Source organism: Urocitellus parryii, chromosome 4, assembly GCF_045843805.1.
Source record: "Urocitellus parryii isolate mUroPar1 chromosome 4, mUroPar1.hap1, whole genome shotgun sequence".
In the NCBI taxonomy this organism is placed as follows: domain Eukaryota; kingdom Metazoa; phylum Chordata; class Mammalia; order Rodentia; family Sciuridae; genus Urocitellus; species Urocitellus parryii.
The window spans coordinates 8081907-8099275 of NC_135534.1; the positions used below are offsets into that span (position 1 = coordinate 8081907).

The 17369-nt window shown below is 53.2% G+C and overlaps 2 protein-coding genes across 3 annotated transcripts; one reads left to right on the forward strand and one right to left on the reverse strand.

Moving 5' to 3' along the window:
• The first annotated feature begins 737 nt into the window (after positions 1-737).
• Gpha2 (glycoprotein hormone subunit alpha 2) lies at positions 738-3139 on the forward strand. The gene is made up of 5 exons (XM_026396593.1): positions 738-754; positions 2097-2154; positions 2491-2593; positions 2763-2947; positions 3038-3139. Exons 1-5 carry the CDS (start codon positions 738-740, stop codon positions 3137-3139), a joined length of 465 nt encoding a protein of 154 aa, XP_026252378.1.
• Positions 3140-3335: 196 nt separating this feature from the next.
• On the reverse strand, positions 3336-11623 carry Ppp2r5b (protein phosphatase 2 regulatory subunit B'beta). 2 transcript variants are annotated; one of them, XM_026396518.2, is made up of 14 exons: positions 11272-11623; positions 10390-10838; positions 9512-9708; positions 8909-9010; positions 8661-8753; positions 8405-8535; positions 7239-7298; positions 7030-7138; positions 6483-6536; positions 6361-6411; positions 6127-6246; positions 4833-4960; positions 4492-4593; positions 3336-4127 (listed from the first exon to the last, which is right to left on the reverse strand). In XM_026396518.2, the coding sequence occupies exons 2-14, from the start codon at positions 10586-10588 to the stop codon at positions 3980-3982; spliced, it is 1494 nt and encodes a 497-aa protein (XP_026252303.2). In that variant the 5' UTR covers positions 10589-10838; positions 11272-11623; the 3' UTR covers positions 3336-3979. The 2 variants fall into 2 exon arrangements, with proteins under 2 accessions (XP_026252303.2, XP_026252302.2); XM_026396517.2 differs by having other exon boundaries at positions 10390-10843.
• Between the last annotated feature and the right edge of the window lie 5746 nt (positions 11624-17369).

Consider the following 17369-nt stretch of genomic DNA (forward strand, 5'->3'; position numbering starts at 1 on the left):
GGGGCTTTCTAAAATACTGTGATGTAAGAAGTTCAGTGCCCTGAGGGCCAGTGTAGGTCCTTTGCCTCCAGCACTTAGGATCCTAATGCCAATAAATTATTCATGAAGAGCTATTGATTGCATTTGGTGAAGCTGATTAAGAGAACAAACTTTTCTCAAGATACAGAGAAGCAATGCATGAAACTTGCCCTGGACCCCTGCTGCTGGCTACAGGATGACGTTGGATGGAGGAGTCTTACCTGATTCCAAACCTTAAGCTCCACTGCCAGGGGTAGGGAATGAGGTTGTGCAAAACTCACTGTCTGGAACCCTGCTGCCCCCAAAGAAAGGATCTCTTTCCCAACTAAGTTGGGCCCCAAGGAATAGCCTCTCCACAGATAAAACGCTTCCCACCTGTCTATCCCTGTGGTGCCTTGTTGTTAGCACAAATTAGTTTATCAGATTAATTGGAAGCCAGTCCAGGTAGGCCCCTGGTAAAGGCAAGGCTACACATACACTGTCTTCAACCAACTGGCCAGTCTGGGACAGTTTAGACTTGGGTGATCTCAGAGAACCCAAACAACTGATGGAAATCTAAGGAAACTCATTTTAGCTCAGAACAAAAGAGTCACTTTTTTAAACTCTTAGAGATGTCCAGTATGACAGGGCTGGGGATGTGGCTCCATGGTTGAGTGCCCCTGAGTTCAATCCCCAGTACCACAAAAAAAGAAAGAAAAGGGGGGGGGTCCAGTATGGGAATGGGCTACCTTGTGAGGTAATGAGCCCTTTCACCTGGAGTCATTAAACAGCTAATTATCTGTCACATGCCTGAGAGTTGCTACACTGTGTGGGAAAGTAGGAGCATAGGAGTAGGACTGTTGAGGTCCCTCCATGTCCCCTTGCTTGGCTACCCCTAACATTGGTGGGGAGAAAAGAAGAGGTAGGTTGCTGTGGGAGGGAGGTGGCACTGGATAGAGTGGGGACCTGAGGGTCAGCAACACTGATAACACCAGCTCCTTTCAGATTGTATTTGCAGCCCTTGCCTTACTGTCCCAAACATGGCCTCCTTGACAGAGCTACAAAGGGTACAGCTCCAAAATCTAGAGATCTGAATGCCCATCATGACCTGGACTAGCAGACAGTGTGGCCTTGGGGACATTCTCACTTGGAAAATGAGAGGATGGGATTTGATGAGTTCTTAGGGGCCATCTAGCTTTGGCAGTCTGTGTGACCTGCCTGCTCTTTCTGAGTAGGTCACTGAGGCAATAGCCCTGACTGAGGCTTCCCAGAACCACCACAGCCTTCCTTTTGGTCTCTATCCTGCCCCAATCTCTGGCTCCTGCTAACTAGGGTATTTTCTCCCCAACTTGCCACATTCTTGCCCTAAGTTTATTTTAGCACTATTGGATAGTACAGCAGAAAACTTGGATTCTAAATCAGCCTGGACATTAACATTAGCTGTGTGACTTTTAGTAAGTAACTTCCCTTTTCTGAGCCTTAGAAACCTTGTCTGTAAAACCAGAGCTGGACTCAAATAATCAGATTTCCTGGGATTAACTGCCTCAGGCTCTTTGGGGAGTCCCATTGCTGTTATTCTAGAGAGCCCTCTACCCCAAGCTCTGCTCTGTAGCTGGCTCACAGGGTGGAAGACATCCGCTGACACTGGAAGGGAGGCTCTGAAGGGGACTCAGTAGACCCAGCCCCCATGGCTCTGCCTGCCACCAAGCCCAGCTCCAGAGCCCCCCACTGGCGTTTCACTTGTCCATAAGAATCTCCTGCAATCTCTTTCCTTTGTAGTCAGTAAAAGAAATGGGCAAGGCTTGTTTTAGGAGTTTTTTAGGCTGGGGTAGTGTCCTGACCAAATTCACACAGCAGAGAGGACACAAGTGACCACAGCTCAACTGAGTCTTGAGCCCTCTCCCTGGGTGCACATGCTGCACCCTCCCCCAGCTCCTGGGCTCTTCTCCATACCTTACTTCCCCCAGCCCTGGACCTCAGAGCAAGGATTTCCCAGGTGGACTGCTCCAAGGGCTCAGGCCAGGAGGCGCCTGAAAGCTGATCTCCAAGAGGGCGTGGCTCTGAAACAGGCAAATAAAAGCCTAGAGAATTGGCACCAGACTCCAGAGCAGCAGGAGGCGCCCGGAGCCTGCAAGCAGCAGTTCCTGGCCTGCGCTGGTGAGCTTGCCGAGGCAGGAGGAGCTCCAGAGGGCGGGAGATGCAGGCAAGGGCCCTGCAGGCCAAGATGGGGCAGGTGGAGGGAGGAAGATGTTTGCAGTCCAGATGGTGAGGATGATTCCAGCGCAGAATCACTGCAGAAGGCTGGAGGATGGACACACAAGTCCCATCCAGAGTGACCCACGCAGGGAGGCAGAGAGAAAAGACAGCCCCCTCAGGCATGTCTCACCTGTCAGACCAGCCAGCTCTGGCTCACTTACCTGCAGGCAGGAGTTATTTAAAGAACTCTCTCCCACCTGCACACCCCCTTAGAGACTTCCACCCACTGTGCTTCAGGTGCCCATGGCGTCCCCCCAAGCCCTGCTCATCTGCCTGCTGGTCCTGGCAGTCACTGAAGGCTGGGATCAGGAGGCAGCCATCCCAGGTTGCCACTTGCACCGTGAGTAACTCCGGGACCAGAGAGCTAGGAGTGGAAGTTCTGGGTGGGAGCAGAGCTGACAGACTGGACGTGGGCAGGCAGCACCCTAGAGGGACGCCCGGGGAGGCACAGATAGAGTGCTGGGGCTCGCCTTCCCAGAGGCACAGTCCACTGCTCCATTTCCTCTCAGCCTTCAACGTGACAGTGCGCAGTGACCGCCAAGGCACCTGCCAGGGCTCCCATGTGGCACAGGCCTGCGTGGGCCACTGTGAATCCAGTGCCTTCCCTTCCCGGTACTCTGTGCTGGCGGCCAGTGGCTATCGACACAACATCACCTCCGTCTCCCAGTGCTGCACCATCAGCAGCCTGAAGAAGGTGAGGGGTGCTGGGGAGGTGGAGACAGAGGAGGTGGGGTCGAAGGTGGCCCGGAGGGTCCAGAACGTGGCTGGCTCCCCTCTACCACAGGTAAAGGTGCAGCTGCAGTGTGTGGGGGACCGGAGGCAGGAGCTCGAGATCTTCACGGCCAGGGCCTGCCAATGTGACATGTGTCGCCTCTCTCGCTTCTAGTCACTGGAAGAAGTTCCCATCCTGCTAGTGACTTGCTATCGAATCTTTTTAAATGAGGAGCTGCTCCAGCTCTAACCCTCCTGAGTTTGTGATGTTACCTCCCGAGAAGAGGGGTGTTTTTGCCTCTGCCTCGTCCCTGCCTGTCCCCCTTAACCAGTCCTCGTCATGCCCCACCCCTAAATAAAGCAAGCAGCTGTTCAGTTTCTCTCTTTATTACGTCTACCCCCAGCCAGGGGAAGGAGGATAGACCATGGTTACTGTGACCCCCTTACCCCAGGACACTGTGAATCTCTTTGCCTGTGCCCTCGCCCCTCCCCCTGCCCAATAAATAAAAAGGGGACAAAGAAGTACAGGGCAAGGGACAGGAGGGAAGGAGGATGCCCCAGGGCCAGGACAGTGCCTGTGTTGAGGGTGCGCAGGGCAGAATAAATAGATCATGGACCCCATGGTGGAGACGAGGAAGGACCTCATGCCGGCCCAGGGCAAGGGCAGGCGAGGCGCCCAGTGCCCTTGTCCTAGACTGGGGGCAGAGCTGTATCCCCTGCAGCCTGAAGCCCTGCATTGCTGAGCAGGGGAATGTCCCTGATGGCAGCTTCCCAGCCAAGCTTGCCTTGGTCAAGTCTTGCCAAGAGGGCCTGAGAGTTCTGCTGCCAAGACCACCATCTTGTCCTCTTGTCCCCCAGTGAAAACTGCCCACACAGGGCTGGGCAGGGAGTCCTCAGAGCCCACTCTGGCAAGGCCAGGGGTAGGTGTGTGCCTCTCTGGGCCCCTGGGCAGGAAAAGGGATGGAGGGACTGACAGCTCTGGTCTGGGTTTAGCTTCTCCCCTTTTGGGAGCTCTCTAGCTCTGACCCCCACTGGCAGCCACCTGGGGTGTAAGCCGTTGGAGAGGGGCCTCCCTGGCCCCCTGGGTCCCCTGTAGCCGGCGTAGCCGTAGCTCCTCCAAGCCTTGCCATAGCTCCTGCCGCTCCCGGGCCTTCTGCTGCTCCCTGGGGAGAGAGGATAAGGCAGCTCCCCCTACTGAGGCCCCCACACTCCATCCTCCACCCTGCCCTGCAAAACGGGGTGGGGGGGCACAGAATCATATTCTGTCCTTTAACTCTAGAGGAACCCCCTGCTTAGGAAAGAGCTGAGGAGAGAACACGCCCAGCCTGTGGTCTAGGAGTTGCAGGGCGTCAGAGCAGGAAGAACAGCTGGACGGCGCAGTGGGCAGCAGTGCAGGGACGAGGGAGGGACTTGGAACTTCGGACCACACTGGGTTGGGGGTCTTCTGCAGACCTCAGGGTCCAACCCGAGGGTCAGATTCCTTCCTGCTTTTCTCCTCCTCCCCCATGCCCAATGCCCAGCACTCACTGCTGCTTCTCCAGCTTGTAGGAGGCCGTGAGCTCATCAAATAGCTTCCCGTTCATCTCCATGAAGGTCTTGAGCACATTGTAGATCAGAGACACGATGGTTCTTGGTGTGGTCAAGGATGGGGATTGAGATGATTACAACACCAATTTGACTCACTTCCCTGCCTGGCGTTCTGCCTATCCTGTTCCCCACCCAGCACCTTGCTTCTCTGCCCATGCACCACCACCCCCTCGGCCATCCTCCGCCACTGTCTCTGATCTTCTCCAGCTAGGAGCAGCCCCAGAGGCAGGGTTGGCTGTGTTTCCAGTGTTTAAGGGTGAAGTCAAAGCCTGGGCACTCACTGATTCCAGTGCTCCTTGGAGACTTGGTAGAGGGTCCCAAACACAGCAGGCAGCACAGTGTGGCAGTTGTCCTCAATGAGGCTCAGGATATACTCATTGTTCCAGAAATACAGAGCCCGCTCTGCAACCTGAGGCAGAAAAAGTGGTACAGAAAATGCCTGGTAGTGGCTTCTGCGTGGCAAGGACGGGCATCCATCCATCCCTCCCTAAAGCCTAGGCCCCTTGACCTCCACAATCCCCAACTCCAAGGGCTCATTTGATCCACTGGGGGAAACAATGTGGTGAAGAGAGAAAAACACACAGCACCACGTTTGGGATCAACTCCCAGGCAAATCCTCACTGACAGACTCCAGGCCACTCATGGGACCCTGGGAGGAATCCAGTATCCACCTCGGTTGTCTGATCTATAAAATGGAGCTCATGATACCTATCTTCACTGGACTACTGTAAGAACGAAATGAAATACCAGACTGTTTAATGAAGGTAAGCTACTGGAATCACTGTAGGAAGAAGTGACGTCCATAGGGTTAGGGTTCATAAAAATGAGAGAAGACTGGAGACGTACGTCAGTGGCCAGAGCACCTGACTAGCTTGTGCTAGGCCCTGGGTTTCATCCTAGCACCATGGGGAAAAATTAAAAAGACTGGAAGAGATTCTATATACATGCAGAAGAGCAAGAGTTACAATAGGTGGGATAATGAGGGAAACCTGGCTGGGTTCTTAAGTGGGACTAATGAAATATAAGGGGATGAAGCCTGTAATCCCAGTGACTTGGGCGGCTGATATAGGAGGATTGCAAGTTCAAGACTAGCCTTAGCAACTTAGTAAGATCCTGTCTCAAAACAAAAATTCAAAAAGGAGGAGGATGTAGCTCAGTGGTACAGTACTCTTGGTTTCAATCTCGAATCAGAAACAAACACAACCAACAAAAATACTAAGGCCGCTAAGATCAGTGATAATACTCCATCCTGTTCTGGCTCAGTTTATCATGTTACAGTCATGATCTCTCTGATCCTCATTGCTACCCAGTGAAGAAACTGTTGTTGGCCCATTTTACAGATGAGGAAACCTAAATCAGGTTCACAGTGGGAGGTGATATGCCCAAAGGCTCTGCAGCCAGGAGAAGGAGATCTGAGGTTTGACCCTACATCTTCTGACCCTAAACCCAGCATCTCCCTATTATTAGACCCAAGACTGGAGGAGAAACTGAGGGGAGAGGGAACTATGTCAGGTAAATGGGCCAACCTTTCCAGACTACAGCACTGCCTCCACCCCACCTGTCCCTGCCCCATACCTGGAAATGGGGGCTGGATACACAGCGAGCCACCTGCTTGAAGAGGGGCTCCTGGATCTTCACGAACTGGGAGGGCTCGATGACATCAAGAATCTCTTCCATCTCCCCCAGAAACATCACCTGAGGGGACAGAGTGGCAATAGCTCACATCTCCCCAGACACGCACACACCTACCTGCCTCTGCGAGATGGCCCCCAACCTCCCTTTGGTGGGCATCAAAGCCCTCCTTCATACCTCTTTCTGGGTGCAGGTTTTGGGCCAGTATTTGAGCAGCCCCCGGATCACCTGTGGGGGTTGAGGCAGAAGAAAGTCAGACCTGCAGAGTGAGGGGCCCACCTTCCCCCAGAGGAACTCACGTGCTCTGTCAAGGTGGCGTCCTTCTCCAGGAACTGCACCACACAGTATGCCAGCTGCGGGCGTGGGGGGAGAGGGAGGAAGCCAGAGGTCATCTGGGGCCGGGTACCACCGCCCGGCGCCCATCAGGGGCTCACCCACCCACTGCCTCTCACTCTGCTGGCCCAGCACTGCCAGCCTGCCCGGGCGGTACCCTCCAGGGAGCTGGGAATGCACGATGACCTCACAGGGGAAACGCTCGGCAAACCAACCCTTATAAATTTTGCAAAAGATTCCATAATAGAGCTGCGCATCGCAATCTTTGGGCTTATAGAGGGAGGAGAGTTTCGCTGAGCTGAGAGCAGGTAGAGGGAAGGCCTGGGGGGGCTTCAGAGCTGATGTCTGAGGTCGGCCTTAAAGGGCCAGTGGCAACTCCCTGAAGTGGAAAGAATTAGTGAAGACAACCAAGGTGAGATAGGATCCCACCGGTGTCAGGCCACTTCCTGGTCCTGTGGGCAGCCCTGACTCTGTCAGAAGTTCTGTTGAGGCAGGGCCAAGCCTGGGCCTCACCTGGGCGTGAAAGACAGACAGTGACTTGACGGAGTGTAGGGGGATCAGGACGCGAACAAGGAACTGCTTGTGCTCAGTCTTCAGGGGCAGCGCAAAGCCATTGATGATGCTAAGGAGGGGCCAGAAGAGAGGAGCAGGGTTCAGGTGACCAGGTCCCTAGTCCCTCCTTCCAGAACCCTGAGCTCTAGCTGAGGTCCCAGGACAATCACCTTCCTAAGATCTCCAGCAGCTCGGCCACACCATTGAAGTGCTCCAGTTCATAGATGAATCTGTGGGAGGAGAAGAATGTGGAAGGGCTCGGAGCAGGGGTGAGCCCATCACCCATCCTACCTACCCACCCACCCACACTGCACACCTGTCCAACTCTCCGACTCAGAGGCCATTCTCCCTTCCCAGGGCCCCAGATCGGGCCCCCTGAGATCCACACGTACCTCAGCCCAGCCACCTCTGCCAACCTCGTCTCTCTGCTACAAGGTGCTCCTGTTTGCCTCCCCCCTGGCCCTGGCACTCTGTACCTGATCCCCACACATCCAGCAGGCACCCAGCCTACGACCTTCACTCTTCATACGGGTCAACCAAAGAAATGACAAACACATAGAGCATCTCCTCTGGACCCAGTAATTCACAAAATTCTCCTGAGAGGTAGGGCGTATGAGAGCCATTACACAGATAAAGACATTGAGATTCAGCGACTAAATGACACTTGCCCCAGAGTCAATAAGTGGGAAGTCTAATGGACTCCAAGCTCCTGCAGGACCTGGATCGTGTCTTACCTCCTTTGTTGCTAATAACAATAAGAGCTAATGCTTCAGAGTCCCTGCCTTGGGCCAGGAACTATTCTGAGTGTTTGAAGACATTCCTTCATCTCTCCTTGGGCCCCAAGTGAGTTTAAGCAGTATCCCCATTTCAAAGTTAAGGAAATTAGGAGAGCTTAAGTGATTTGCCCAAGTTCCCCCAAATACTGGAACCAAATTCAAACGCAGACCATCTAACACTAGAGCCATGAGCTCAACTACACGGTCACGTGGGTCTCCAACACCCACTGGATGTTGGTGTTCAATACATATTTGCAGAAAGAATCTCTCCAGGTCCTAAGGATCAATATGGTAAGGATCAAAAGATCTAGCTCTTAGGCGCCCCTGGTCTCAGAAAACTACTCTCTTGGCCTCTTTTTTCCCATCTATGAAATGCAAATAAACATTCACCCTCTGCTGACGTCTCAGCCTTTTATAATCACTATTAGGCCATAGGGAAAGAACCTGATAAACCAGAATCCCACACAGACCCCATAGCCTAGGAGGGCCTCAGTCTTCTCCCCAACTGGTCTGTCTCCCTCCTTCCCAGGGCTTTTCTCAGGCAGGCAGCAGCTACTCACCGGAGAAAGATATGGTTGCACTGTTTGCGGATGTAGGCCCGGAGACCCAGGAACTTGCCGTAGACGCGGTGCAAGATGGTCTTGAGGTACTCACGCTCCCGGGGGTCCTCACTATCAAAGAGCTCCAGGAGCTGTGGAACACAGGGTGTGGGGTCAGGTGAGAGATCAACACCAGGCAGTTTCCATCCTGTTGCATGGCCCTCAGAGAGCCTGCCCCTGCCCCATGATACCACCCAGCCAGGGCTCCCCACATTACCATCAGGACAAACTTTTGATCCACATATCTCTTGGCCACAGAGGGCTGAAAGTCTGGACTCTCCAAGAAACGCAGGAAAAACTCATATACCAGCTAAGGGAAGGGACAAACAGAAAGATCAATCCAACCACAGCCTCACCCACTCAGCCCACCCTGTGACCTTCATCCAACAGTTTAGGGGCTAAGCAGACCCTCCCTGACTGAAGCTCTTCTGAGGTGTGGACCCCTGCCTGCCCCACCCTTCACACCTGCAGATGTGGCCAGGAAGGCTCAAGGTTAGGCTCATCCTCTTCAGGGTCAAATTCAGGATTCTCACTGGGTGGCAAGGTCCGGAAGATATTCACTGAGATCTGGGGAGCAGAGTCAGGGATGATTCCTTGAAGGCAGAAGCTGGGGAGATCCCTCATCCAACGTCCTAATGGGTCAGAATTGGCACCTGCCCCAGCAAGGTGCCCAATTCACTCCTTGGGCAGGGGCAACAGTGAGGGAGACATGGTTGCCAGCAGTAAGCCCACAGGCATTCTGGGCAAGAAAAAGGAAATTTCGGGCTTGGTCATTAAAAGAGACTTCATAGGAGGGACACCACCAGAGCTGGGCCCCAGAAGTTAAGTGACACGGGGGACAGTCGCTCCAGGCCTCGCTCGCATAAGCAAAGGTATGGAGGTAGGATGTGCAAGGAGGCCCCGAGTAGGTTCTGGGCAGCAGTGGGGTTCAGGGGAGACAGAGGACATGGGCTCTGAGGCCAAGCTGTAGGGTGTAGGGTTTACTCTTAGCACAGGGTCTTACAGGTGGCTCAGTAGGGGTTCATGTATCCCCCCAGCAGTCCCTCAGAGGCTGGGCCCGGTGCTCACCATGCGGATGATGTCTGGGTAGACAGGCTCGATGAGGACGCCCCGGGTGCTCCCCACACATTCCACCAGCTCATTGAGTGCTGCCCGCTTCACCTCCTTCCCCTTTAGGTCAGCCACACAGTCCAAGAAGTCAAACATCACCCCACACTGGGCCAGCTTCCGGCTCAGCAGCTCATGCAGTTCAGAGGCTGGCACATCTAAGGAGGGACAGACAGAGGGGGCTGAGCCTGGGCCCCAGCTGCCAGGGCTCCTAATCCCTAGGGCCAGCTTCTGCTGCCCCCAGACCCCATGCTCTAATGCTATCTCCTACTCCCTGCAGAGAATAAGCATCTCCTGTCCTATCCTCCACTCCTGGGGGTCAGGGGTCTTCCTCATTTTCTCTTAATCCAGGTTCAGAGACTCCATAATGTTAAGCAAGACCACAAAGCCTGGTTGTATGGGCTTTCCAAAAATAGCCTCTGCCTCCCTCTCCTAGGTGGTACCCTGTTCAATGAGCCAGAAGTGGGGAGGGGCTCCAGGATGAACGTGGGGACTACATGATGATCACCAGGAACCACTCCAAGCACCTGCCCCAGGACACAGACAGCTGGCTGGGCTGATAGTGGCCTCCTGGAACCCAGGCTGTGTGCCCCACCCTTGGCCCTGGCCTGCCCCCCAGAGTGGCACCACCTCCGGATGCCCCACCTCCAGGGATGACAGGCCAGTCAGGCCATGCGTCAGCAGAGGGCTGAAGGGCTGGGGGTCAGTTCCAGTGGCGGAATCCCAAACCCAGCAGGACCATCCAAACTCCCTCTGACGGCTACTTCTCCTCCCACTGCCCCCATCCTTGCTGGTCCCCTCATGGGCTCAGGTACCCTGGCAGTCAGCAGCTGGCTCACCTTTGAGCAGAGGCAGTGGAGTGAGCTCTTGCTGGTTGCTCTGATAGCGGAACTGAGAGGAGCTGTGGGAGCGACGGGGCCGGGCCCTACGCAGGGAACGGCGGGAGAAGCCATCCACCTTGTCAGGTGGTGGCACAGGCGACAGCCCAGGAGATGAGGGGCTGGTAGGGGTGCTCGCAGGGGGCAGCTTCGTCTCCATGGCAGGCAGGCAGCAGCTCAAGCTTTCAGAGCCCCTGGGATTGCCCCAGGGCCCAGAGGATGCTGGGTGAGGCCAAGTGGACTAACTTGGGCCCATTCTGTTGGGGGGGGGGGCACAACCACAGTCTTGGGCCCCCCCCCAGGGCCTTAGGCAACTGCCCAGTCCTGGGGGGCAGGCAGGGTGGAAAGGAGATGGCTCAGGCCTCAGGTCCTTCCTGGGAGTCCAGAAGAGTCCAGTCAGGGTTCCCACTCTGCTCTTGTGAGAAGGAAGTCAAGCCAAGAAGGTCAGCAAGAGACAGCCTGGGCTGCTGCCGCTGGGTGCCCAGTCTTCTTTTCCCTCCAACCCCTGGCATACCCCCAAATAGGGGTGCATCCCCTTCCCACCATGGACAGGTCCCTCCCTTCTCCCAGACTGAAAGGCTCCAGGGCTCTAAAATAACCCTTCCAAAACAGGGCCTATTCCCCAAGCCAGCCCCTTACTCAGATTGGGGGGGGGGGGCATTCCTCATCCCTAATCCCTTAGAGAAATGGGAGATCCTGCTCCACTAGTGCGGGCCACCGTGGACTCACCCATGAATGGGGACCCCGTCCCCATGCCAACCCTTTCTAAATCCCAACACCCTCCCCAAAACTCAGCTCCTCCTTCCTGGCCCTGCAAAAACCTCATAGAGCAGGGACACTCACTTCTCAGAAGCCCAGACTTTGGTCGCGGACCTCCCGGGGCTGCCCGCGGGGAGCGGGGCGGCGATTCAGGGCTCCTTCGCAGCAGTTCCGCCGCTCGGGGCGCTGGGGCTGGGCGGCGGCGCTCCTGGGTTCTCTCCGGGGCTCCGGGGGGGCTGGAGCATGCCCCCGGCTCAGCCCCGCGTCGGGGCCGGGCGCACGGCGGGCTCGGGGCTGGCCCGGGCAGCGCGCAGACCTCTGCTGACGTCCCGGGACTCGGGTGCCGCGCGGCGCAGCGCAGGGGGAGCCCCGGCTCTGGGCGCACCGGCACCCGCCGCCCAGCTGCTCAGGATGACATCAAGTCACCTCCCCCCTCCCGGCCCGCACCTCCCCGCGACTGGGGGGGCTGCGTCAGGAAGGACCCGGGGCCGCTGGGAAATGTAGTCCCCGCCCCGCTTAAAGGGAGCGACCAGAGCGAAGGGGTAACACCTGAGCGCGGGCTCCGCGGCAGGGGCTGAGGCTCTGGAACCCGGAGAACGGAATGGGACGGGCTCCAGCCGAGGCTGGATGCCTGGATTCTGCGAAGGGAAAGAGGAGGACGCAGGAGTTTGCACCAGGAAACTGAGAATGATGCCAGTACGCTGGCAGGAAGGAGGCCCAGCGCGCTATAGCAGGCCGGAGAATTTGACCTGGGCCATCTGTGCTCCCAGGCCATCCTCATAAGACCCCCGCCCTCACCCCCGAATGGCCTGGCACTTCCAAAACCCTCTGTAACCGGCACTGGACCAGTTAATTGTCCGAGGTGCCCCAATGCCTGCTGGGAGGGGTGTGGTTTGCCAGAGGCTGCTGGGAAATGCAGTCCATCCTCAGGCCTGCAGTCCCCCTCCCATCTCTTGCTGTCTGCGGTGACATCATGGTCTGTGGTTTAAAGGGCCAGCCCTGGAGTGGCAAAGCATCAGAGCAGGTGCTCCTCCGGAGCTGCCGCCCACCCCAGGCAGCCTGACCTCCCAGGTGGATGTCTCCAGCCATCCTGTCCTCAAGATGTGCTGGGGAGGGAGGTACAAAACCGTATGGCTTGGTATCCAAGGCACAGCTAGAATTCCAGAAGTTTGATATTCTGGACAGAAGTTCCCAGTCTGCAGTCCTGGGCTCCCTTACTGAAACCTGGGGTCCCCACATCCTCTTTATTTCCCTGAACTGCTGTGAAATCTCCACCCTGAAGTTTTGTCTGGTCTATGCTGAGCAGCAGGAGAGGGTAATGAAGCTGGACAATGAGGTCAGGGAGGTTCTGGGGCCTTTTTAGAGTCTGTACCACCTTGCTTTGAGCCCTTGTGACCATTCCATGCTACAGAGGAAACCTGGGTGCTCAAGAGATATCCACCTTCTAGAGCAACAGAAGGCAGGGGCCTTTACTAAGGGCCACAGTTTCCTGGGTGGGATCCAGGACCTTATCCCTGGAGACCTGGACAGCGCTCCCCTTGCTCATAAATCTTCATCAGGCCTTGCCCTTGGTGTCTTCATCTGCAAAGGGGAGTCCCAAATCTCTGCTTGCTCACCTCCAGGCTCAGAAGGCAAAGACTTTCCCATATGCACAACAAGTGAGAGGAATGGACCCACAGAGCCTCCTACTGCCAGGCCGGGAGCTGGAGGTTCAGGCAAGATTGTCTTGCCCAAGGTCACACAGCCTATCATCAAAAGCAGTGACCAGGACTGAGGGCAGAGGTGCACTCCTGTAATTCTAGCAACTGGGGAGTCTGAGATAGGAGGATCACAAGCTTGAGGCAAGCCTTGGCATCTTAGTGAGAACCCTGTCTCAGTAATCATAATAATAATAACATTAAATTAAAAGGGCTGGGATGTAGATCAGTGGTAAAGTGTCCCTGGTCCATCCCCAGTATGCCTCTCCTCTAGAATACAGCCACCAGGGACCAGGCCTCCACCTCCCAGCTAACTTTAGCCTCCCTCTATAGACCCCTGTACTATGGTCTGAAGGCCAGGGTAACCATGGAGGGTGGGGGCTTTGTACAAAGTAGGTGCTCTGTTTGAGGATTGAGTATGAGAAGGGCAGAAGAGAGTCATAAGATTCTAGAAGCGATATTTGTTTTGGGGGGTATTGTGTGTGTGTGTGTGTGTGTGTGTGTGTGTGTGTGTGAGAGAGAGAGAGAGAGAGAGAGTATATATGTGTGTGTGTCTGGTGCTGGGGGTCAGCCTGGGCCCTCTCCCATGCTGGAAGCACTCTGATGCTGAGCTACCCCCCAGCTCCAGAAGTGACATTTGAACTTGGTCTCAAAATAAGCACAATGTCAACTGGGAGGTGCAGTGTTAAAATTTTTTTTCTTCTGTTTTTAATATCTCTCTTGAGATGTCATAGACATACCGTAAAGTTTACCAATTTTTTAGTTGTTTAATGGGTATATTATGTCAGTATTGCCAGATGAAAAAGGTCTGAGGATTGCATACACAACAGTGTGAATATCCCTAAAAGTACCAAACTGTACACTTAAGAACAGCATTAATTAAGATGGGCCAGTCATGGTGGTGTCCACCTGTAATCCTAGTGATGTAGGAAGCTGAGGCAGGAGGACCATGAGTATGAGGCCAGCCTCAGCAATTTAGTGAGGGTCTAAACAACTTAGAAGACCCTGTCTCAAAATTAAAAACAAAAAGGGCTAGTGATATGAATCCGTTGTTGGCACCCCACCCCCAGGTTCAATCCCTGCTACAAACAAAACAAAACCAAAACAGCATAAGATGGGAAGAAAGCTTAGCATGGTGCCACACATCTGTAATCCCAGCAGCTTGGGAGACTGAGGCAGGAGGATAGTGAATCAGAGTTAGCCTCAGCATTTTTTTTCACACAATATCTTTATTTTATTTGTTTATTTTTATGTGGTGCTGAGGAGCGAACCCAGGGCCTCGTACCTACCAGGCGAACGCTCTACCGCTGAGCCACAACCCCAGCCCCAGCCTCAGCAATTTATCAAGACCCTGTCTCTAAATAAAAAATATAAAAAGGGCTGGGGTGTGGCTCAGTGGTTAAGTGCCCCTGGATTCAATCCCTAGTATCAAAACAAAAAGGCTGGGAAAAGTTTTTTTATTTTATTTTATTTTTCTTTTTCTATACTAGAGATTGAACCCAGGGCCTTTCACATACTAGGCAATAACTCTATCACTGAGCTACATCTCTATCCCTTTAATTTTTTTTTTAAGAGAAAGAGAGGGGGGAGAGAGAGAGAGAGAGAGAGAGAGAGAGAGAGAGAGAGAGGGAGGGAGAGAATTTTAATATGTATTTATTTATTTTTTAGTTTTCCGCAGACAATACCTTTGTTTGTATGTGGTGCTGAGAATCGAACCCCGGGCTGCACGGATGCCAGGCGAGCGGCTACTGCTTGAGCCACATCCCCAGCCCTATCCCTTTAAATTAAAAAAAAAAAAAAATATATATATATATATATATATATATATATATATATATATATATATATATATATAGTTGTAGATAACACAATACCTTTATTTTATTTATCCATTTTTATGTGGTGCTGAGGATCGAACCCAGTGCCTCACACATGCTAGGCAAGTGCTCTACTGCCAAGCCACAACCCCAGACCCCTTTTAAATTTTTTATTTTGAGACAAGGTCTCCCTAAGTTGCCCAGGCTGGCCTCAAACTTATGATGCTTCTACCCCAGCCTCCCCAGCAACTGGGATTACAGGCACATGCCACTGTCCCTGGTAAGATGGTAAAGTTTATATCCAGTGTTTTACTACAATTCATACAAAATGTATCACATTGTGATATATGCAGTGATGGAAATATATTCAAAACAAAAGAAAATATGAAAAAAACTTCATCCATTTTAGTTGTAGGATTCAATGGTTCCTGCTTTGTTTCGTTCAGTCTGGGGGTTGAACCCAGGGCACCCCACCATCCTGGGTACATCCCCCAAACTTTTTTTTTTTTTGGTGGAGGGAGGGAAACATGGTCTTATTAAGTTGCCCCAGGCTGGCCTTGACTTGGGATCCTTCTACTTCAGCCTCCTGAACTAGTTGGGATTATAGGCTTATAGGCATGTGCCACCCTGCCGGTCAACTCAGTGGTGTTTAGTATACTCAGATAAGAATTTCTTTTCAGGTGCATCAAGATCTCACTGTATCTGATTGCCTCTGAGCTACCCTAAATGAGCTCCTTTGGCCTGGACCCCTGTTCTTTGCCATTTCCTGGAATCCTCCCTCCAACCCCACCCAGCCTTGTGTTCTAGCTTATCTTCCTTCTAGAAAACTCTTCCCTCTGACAAAATCCAGGCCTCCATCAAGACCAAATCAAAAGCCACAACTCTTTCCACACCCATCCTGACCCTACAGTGGGATCCCCAAAGGTAGGCCCTCCCTAGGGAGATTCTGAAGTCCCCTGAAGCCTGAAGCACCTTTACATGTTTTGTTTCCATCTTATCTAAGGTGCCCCTCCTAGGACCCCTTGGGCAAAAGCCTGTCCCTCCCTGTTTTCCCTCTAGGGAGGAATCCTGGCTGCATCCTTCCCCAGACCCCTTGAGTTTCCTCGGATCCAGTATTGTCATCCAGTAGAAGTCCTCCGATGTGGTTCCGGGGACTACGTATTTGGGACAGCTGAGACCTGAAGTGGGGCCTGGGACTCCATCCCAGAAACACCCCAGCGGGGACCTCAACACCACCTTCCCTCCCAAGAGGCTACTGGCTCTTTTATTCTGCCAGTATTTTGTGTTCACTGATTTGCTTCCGGCTGCTCCAGGGCCTAGGCTCGGTTGGGCACCACTCTTTGGAGTTGGTTTTCTTTGGAGCTTGTGGTGAATTATCTGGGGAAGGTGACAGAAGGAACTTTGTGTCCCCTCTCCGTCCTAGTGCCGTGCTGTGGCTCCCACACTGTACTGGGAATTGGGCTCAGGGGTGGACTCCCAGGCACTTAATCCTAAGAGGCACATGTGGTAGCCAGTCAAGTTACAGATGTGAGCGCAGATGTGAGAGCAGATGTGAGCGCAGCCTGGCCCTGCCACCTCAGGGAACACTGGGCTAGGGAGTGTCCCACTGTAGGTAGTGCTCCCTGGACACTTTCCTGGACTCTTGGAGAATATACCCTTCTGTGCCCAGCGCCTGTGGTACAGTGGAACTCATTCGTTCAGTTGCTCCACAGGCACTTGGGCATGCAGCCTCAGTTTCCTCTCCCACAAAATGGGGGTATTCATAATGCCTCCCTAACAAGCTTATGGAGAAGAGCAGAAGAAATAATGTGTGTAAGGTCACAAGGACAGAGAACATCACGTAAGCTCAATTCATAGGGTCTATTGTTTTTATCAGTATTCATTTAATAAACAACTGATGAGCACAGCCCTGTCCCTAACCTGTCATGGAAGACAGAATTCTCTTGAATCATTCCACAAATACCTTTTGAATGGCCATGTCAGCCCACTTCCCCCAATGGGGCCTTCCCAATGTCTCCTGGAATCTCTTGGAGGCTGATCCTCAGTCTTCTCCGTGTAATGAGCCTACTATCCTCACCAAAGGGTACAGGGATAAAATCCAGGCTTACAGAAGAGTGGTGACTTCCCTCAGGACACCAAGGGCTGGGATTGGGATCCAGGTCTCTGACCCCCTGGGCCATGCTTCCAGCTGACTTTTGGCATTAGACTTAAATAGATTCCAACTTCCTAGTAAACCTAAAATAGAATAATCATTTACCAGTGGACCCCTGAGGTCTCCCATGATGGAAGAGATTTTGTGGCCAAAGTGTAGAGCAGGAGTCAGCAAAGTTTTTCTGTAAAGGGCCAGAAAACAAATATTTTAGGCTTCGCAGGCCTCTGCTTCAAGTGTATGACTCTGCCAATGCAGCTAGAAAAGAGCACAGAACAGCATTCGAAGAGAGTATGGCCATATTCCAATAAGATTGTATTCACGGACACTGAAATATGATTTTTCATGTCATGAAATGTCAATTCTTTTGATTCCCCACTCCACCCCATCCATTTAAAAATGTAAAAACCGTTCTCCACTCACAGGCTGTTCAAAAACAATGAATGCCTCTCTGGAGCGAGGTAGAATCCAATCTTTATTGATTTTAGGATTAGAGATATGAAAAGCTATTATTATTCT

Excerpts from the sequence above, each read along its gene's own strand:
- Ppp2r5b (XM_026396518.2), bottom strand. The coding sequence starts at position 10,588 with ATGGAGACGAAGCTGCCCCCTGCGAGCACCCCTACCAGCCCCTCATCT. Across the intron at positions 8,536-8,660 it reads ATCAAAAGTTTGTCCTGATG|CTCCTGGAGCTCTTTGATAG; the intron begins GTAATGTGGGGA and ends TGTGTTCCACAG. Across the intron at positions 6,247-6,360 it reads AAACCTGCACCCAGAAAGAG|GTGATGTTTCTGGGGGAGAT; the intron begins GTATGAAGGAGG and ends CTGTCCCCTCAG.
- Gpha2 (XM_026396593.1), top strand. Across the intron at positions 2,155-2,490 it reads GCAGTTCCTGGCCTGCGCTG|GTGCCCATGGCGTCCCCCCA; the intron begins GTGAGCTTGCCG and ends ACTGTGCTTCAG. Across the intron at positions 2,948-3,037 it reads CCATCAGCAGCCTGAAGAAG|GTAAAGGTGCAGCTGCAGTG; the intron begins GTGAGGGGTGCT and ends CCTCTACCACAG.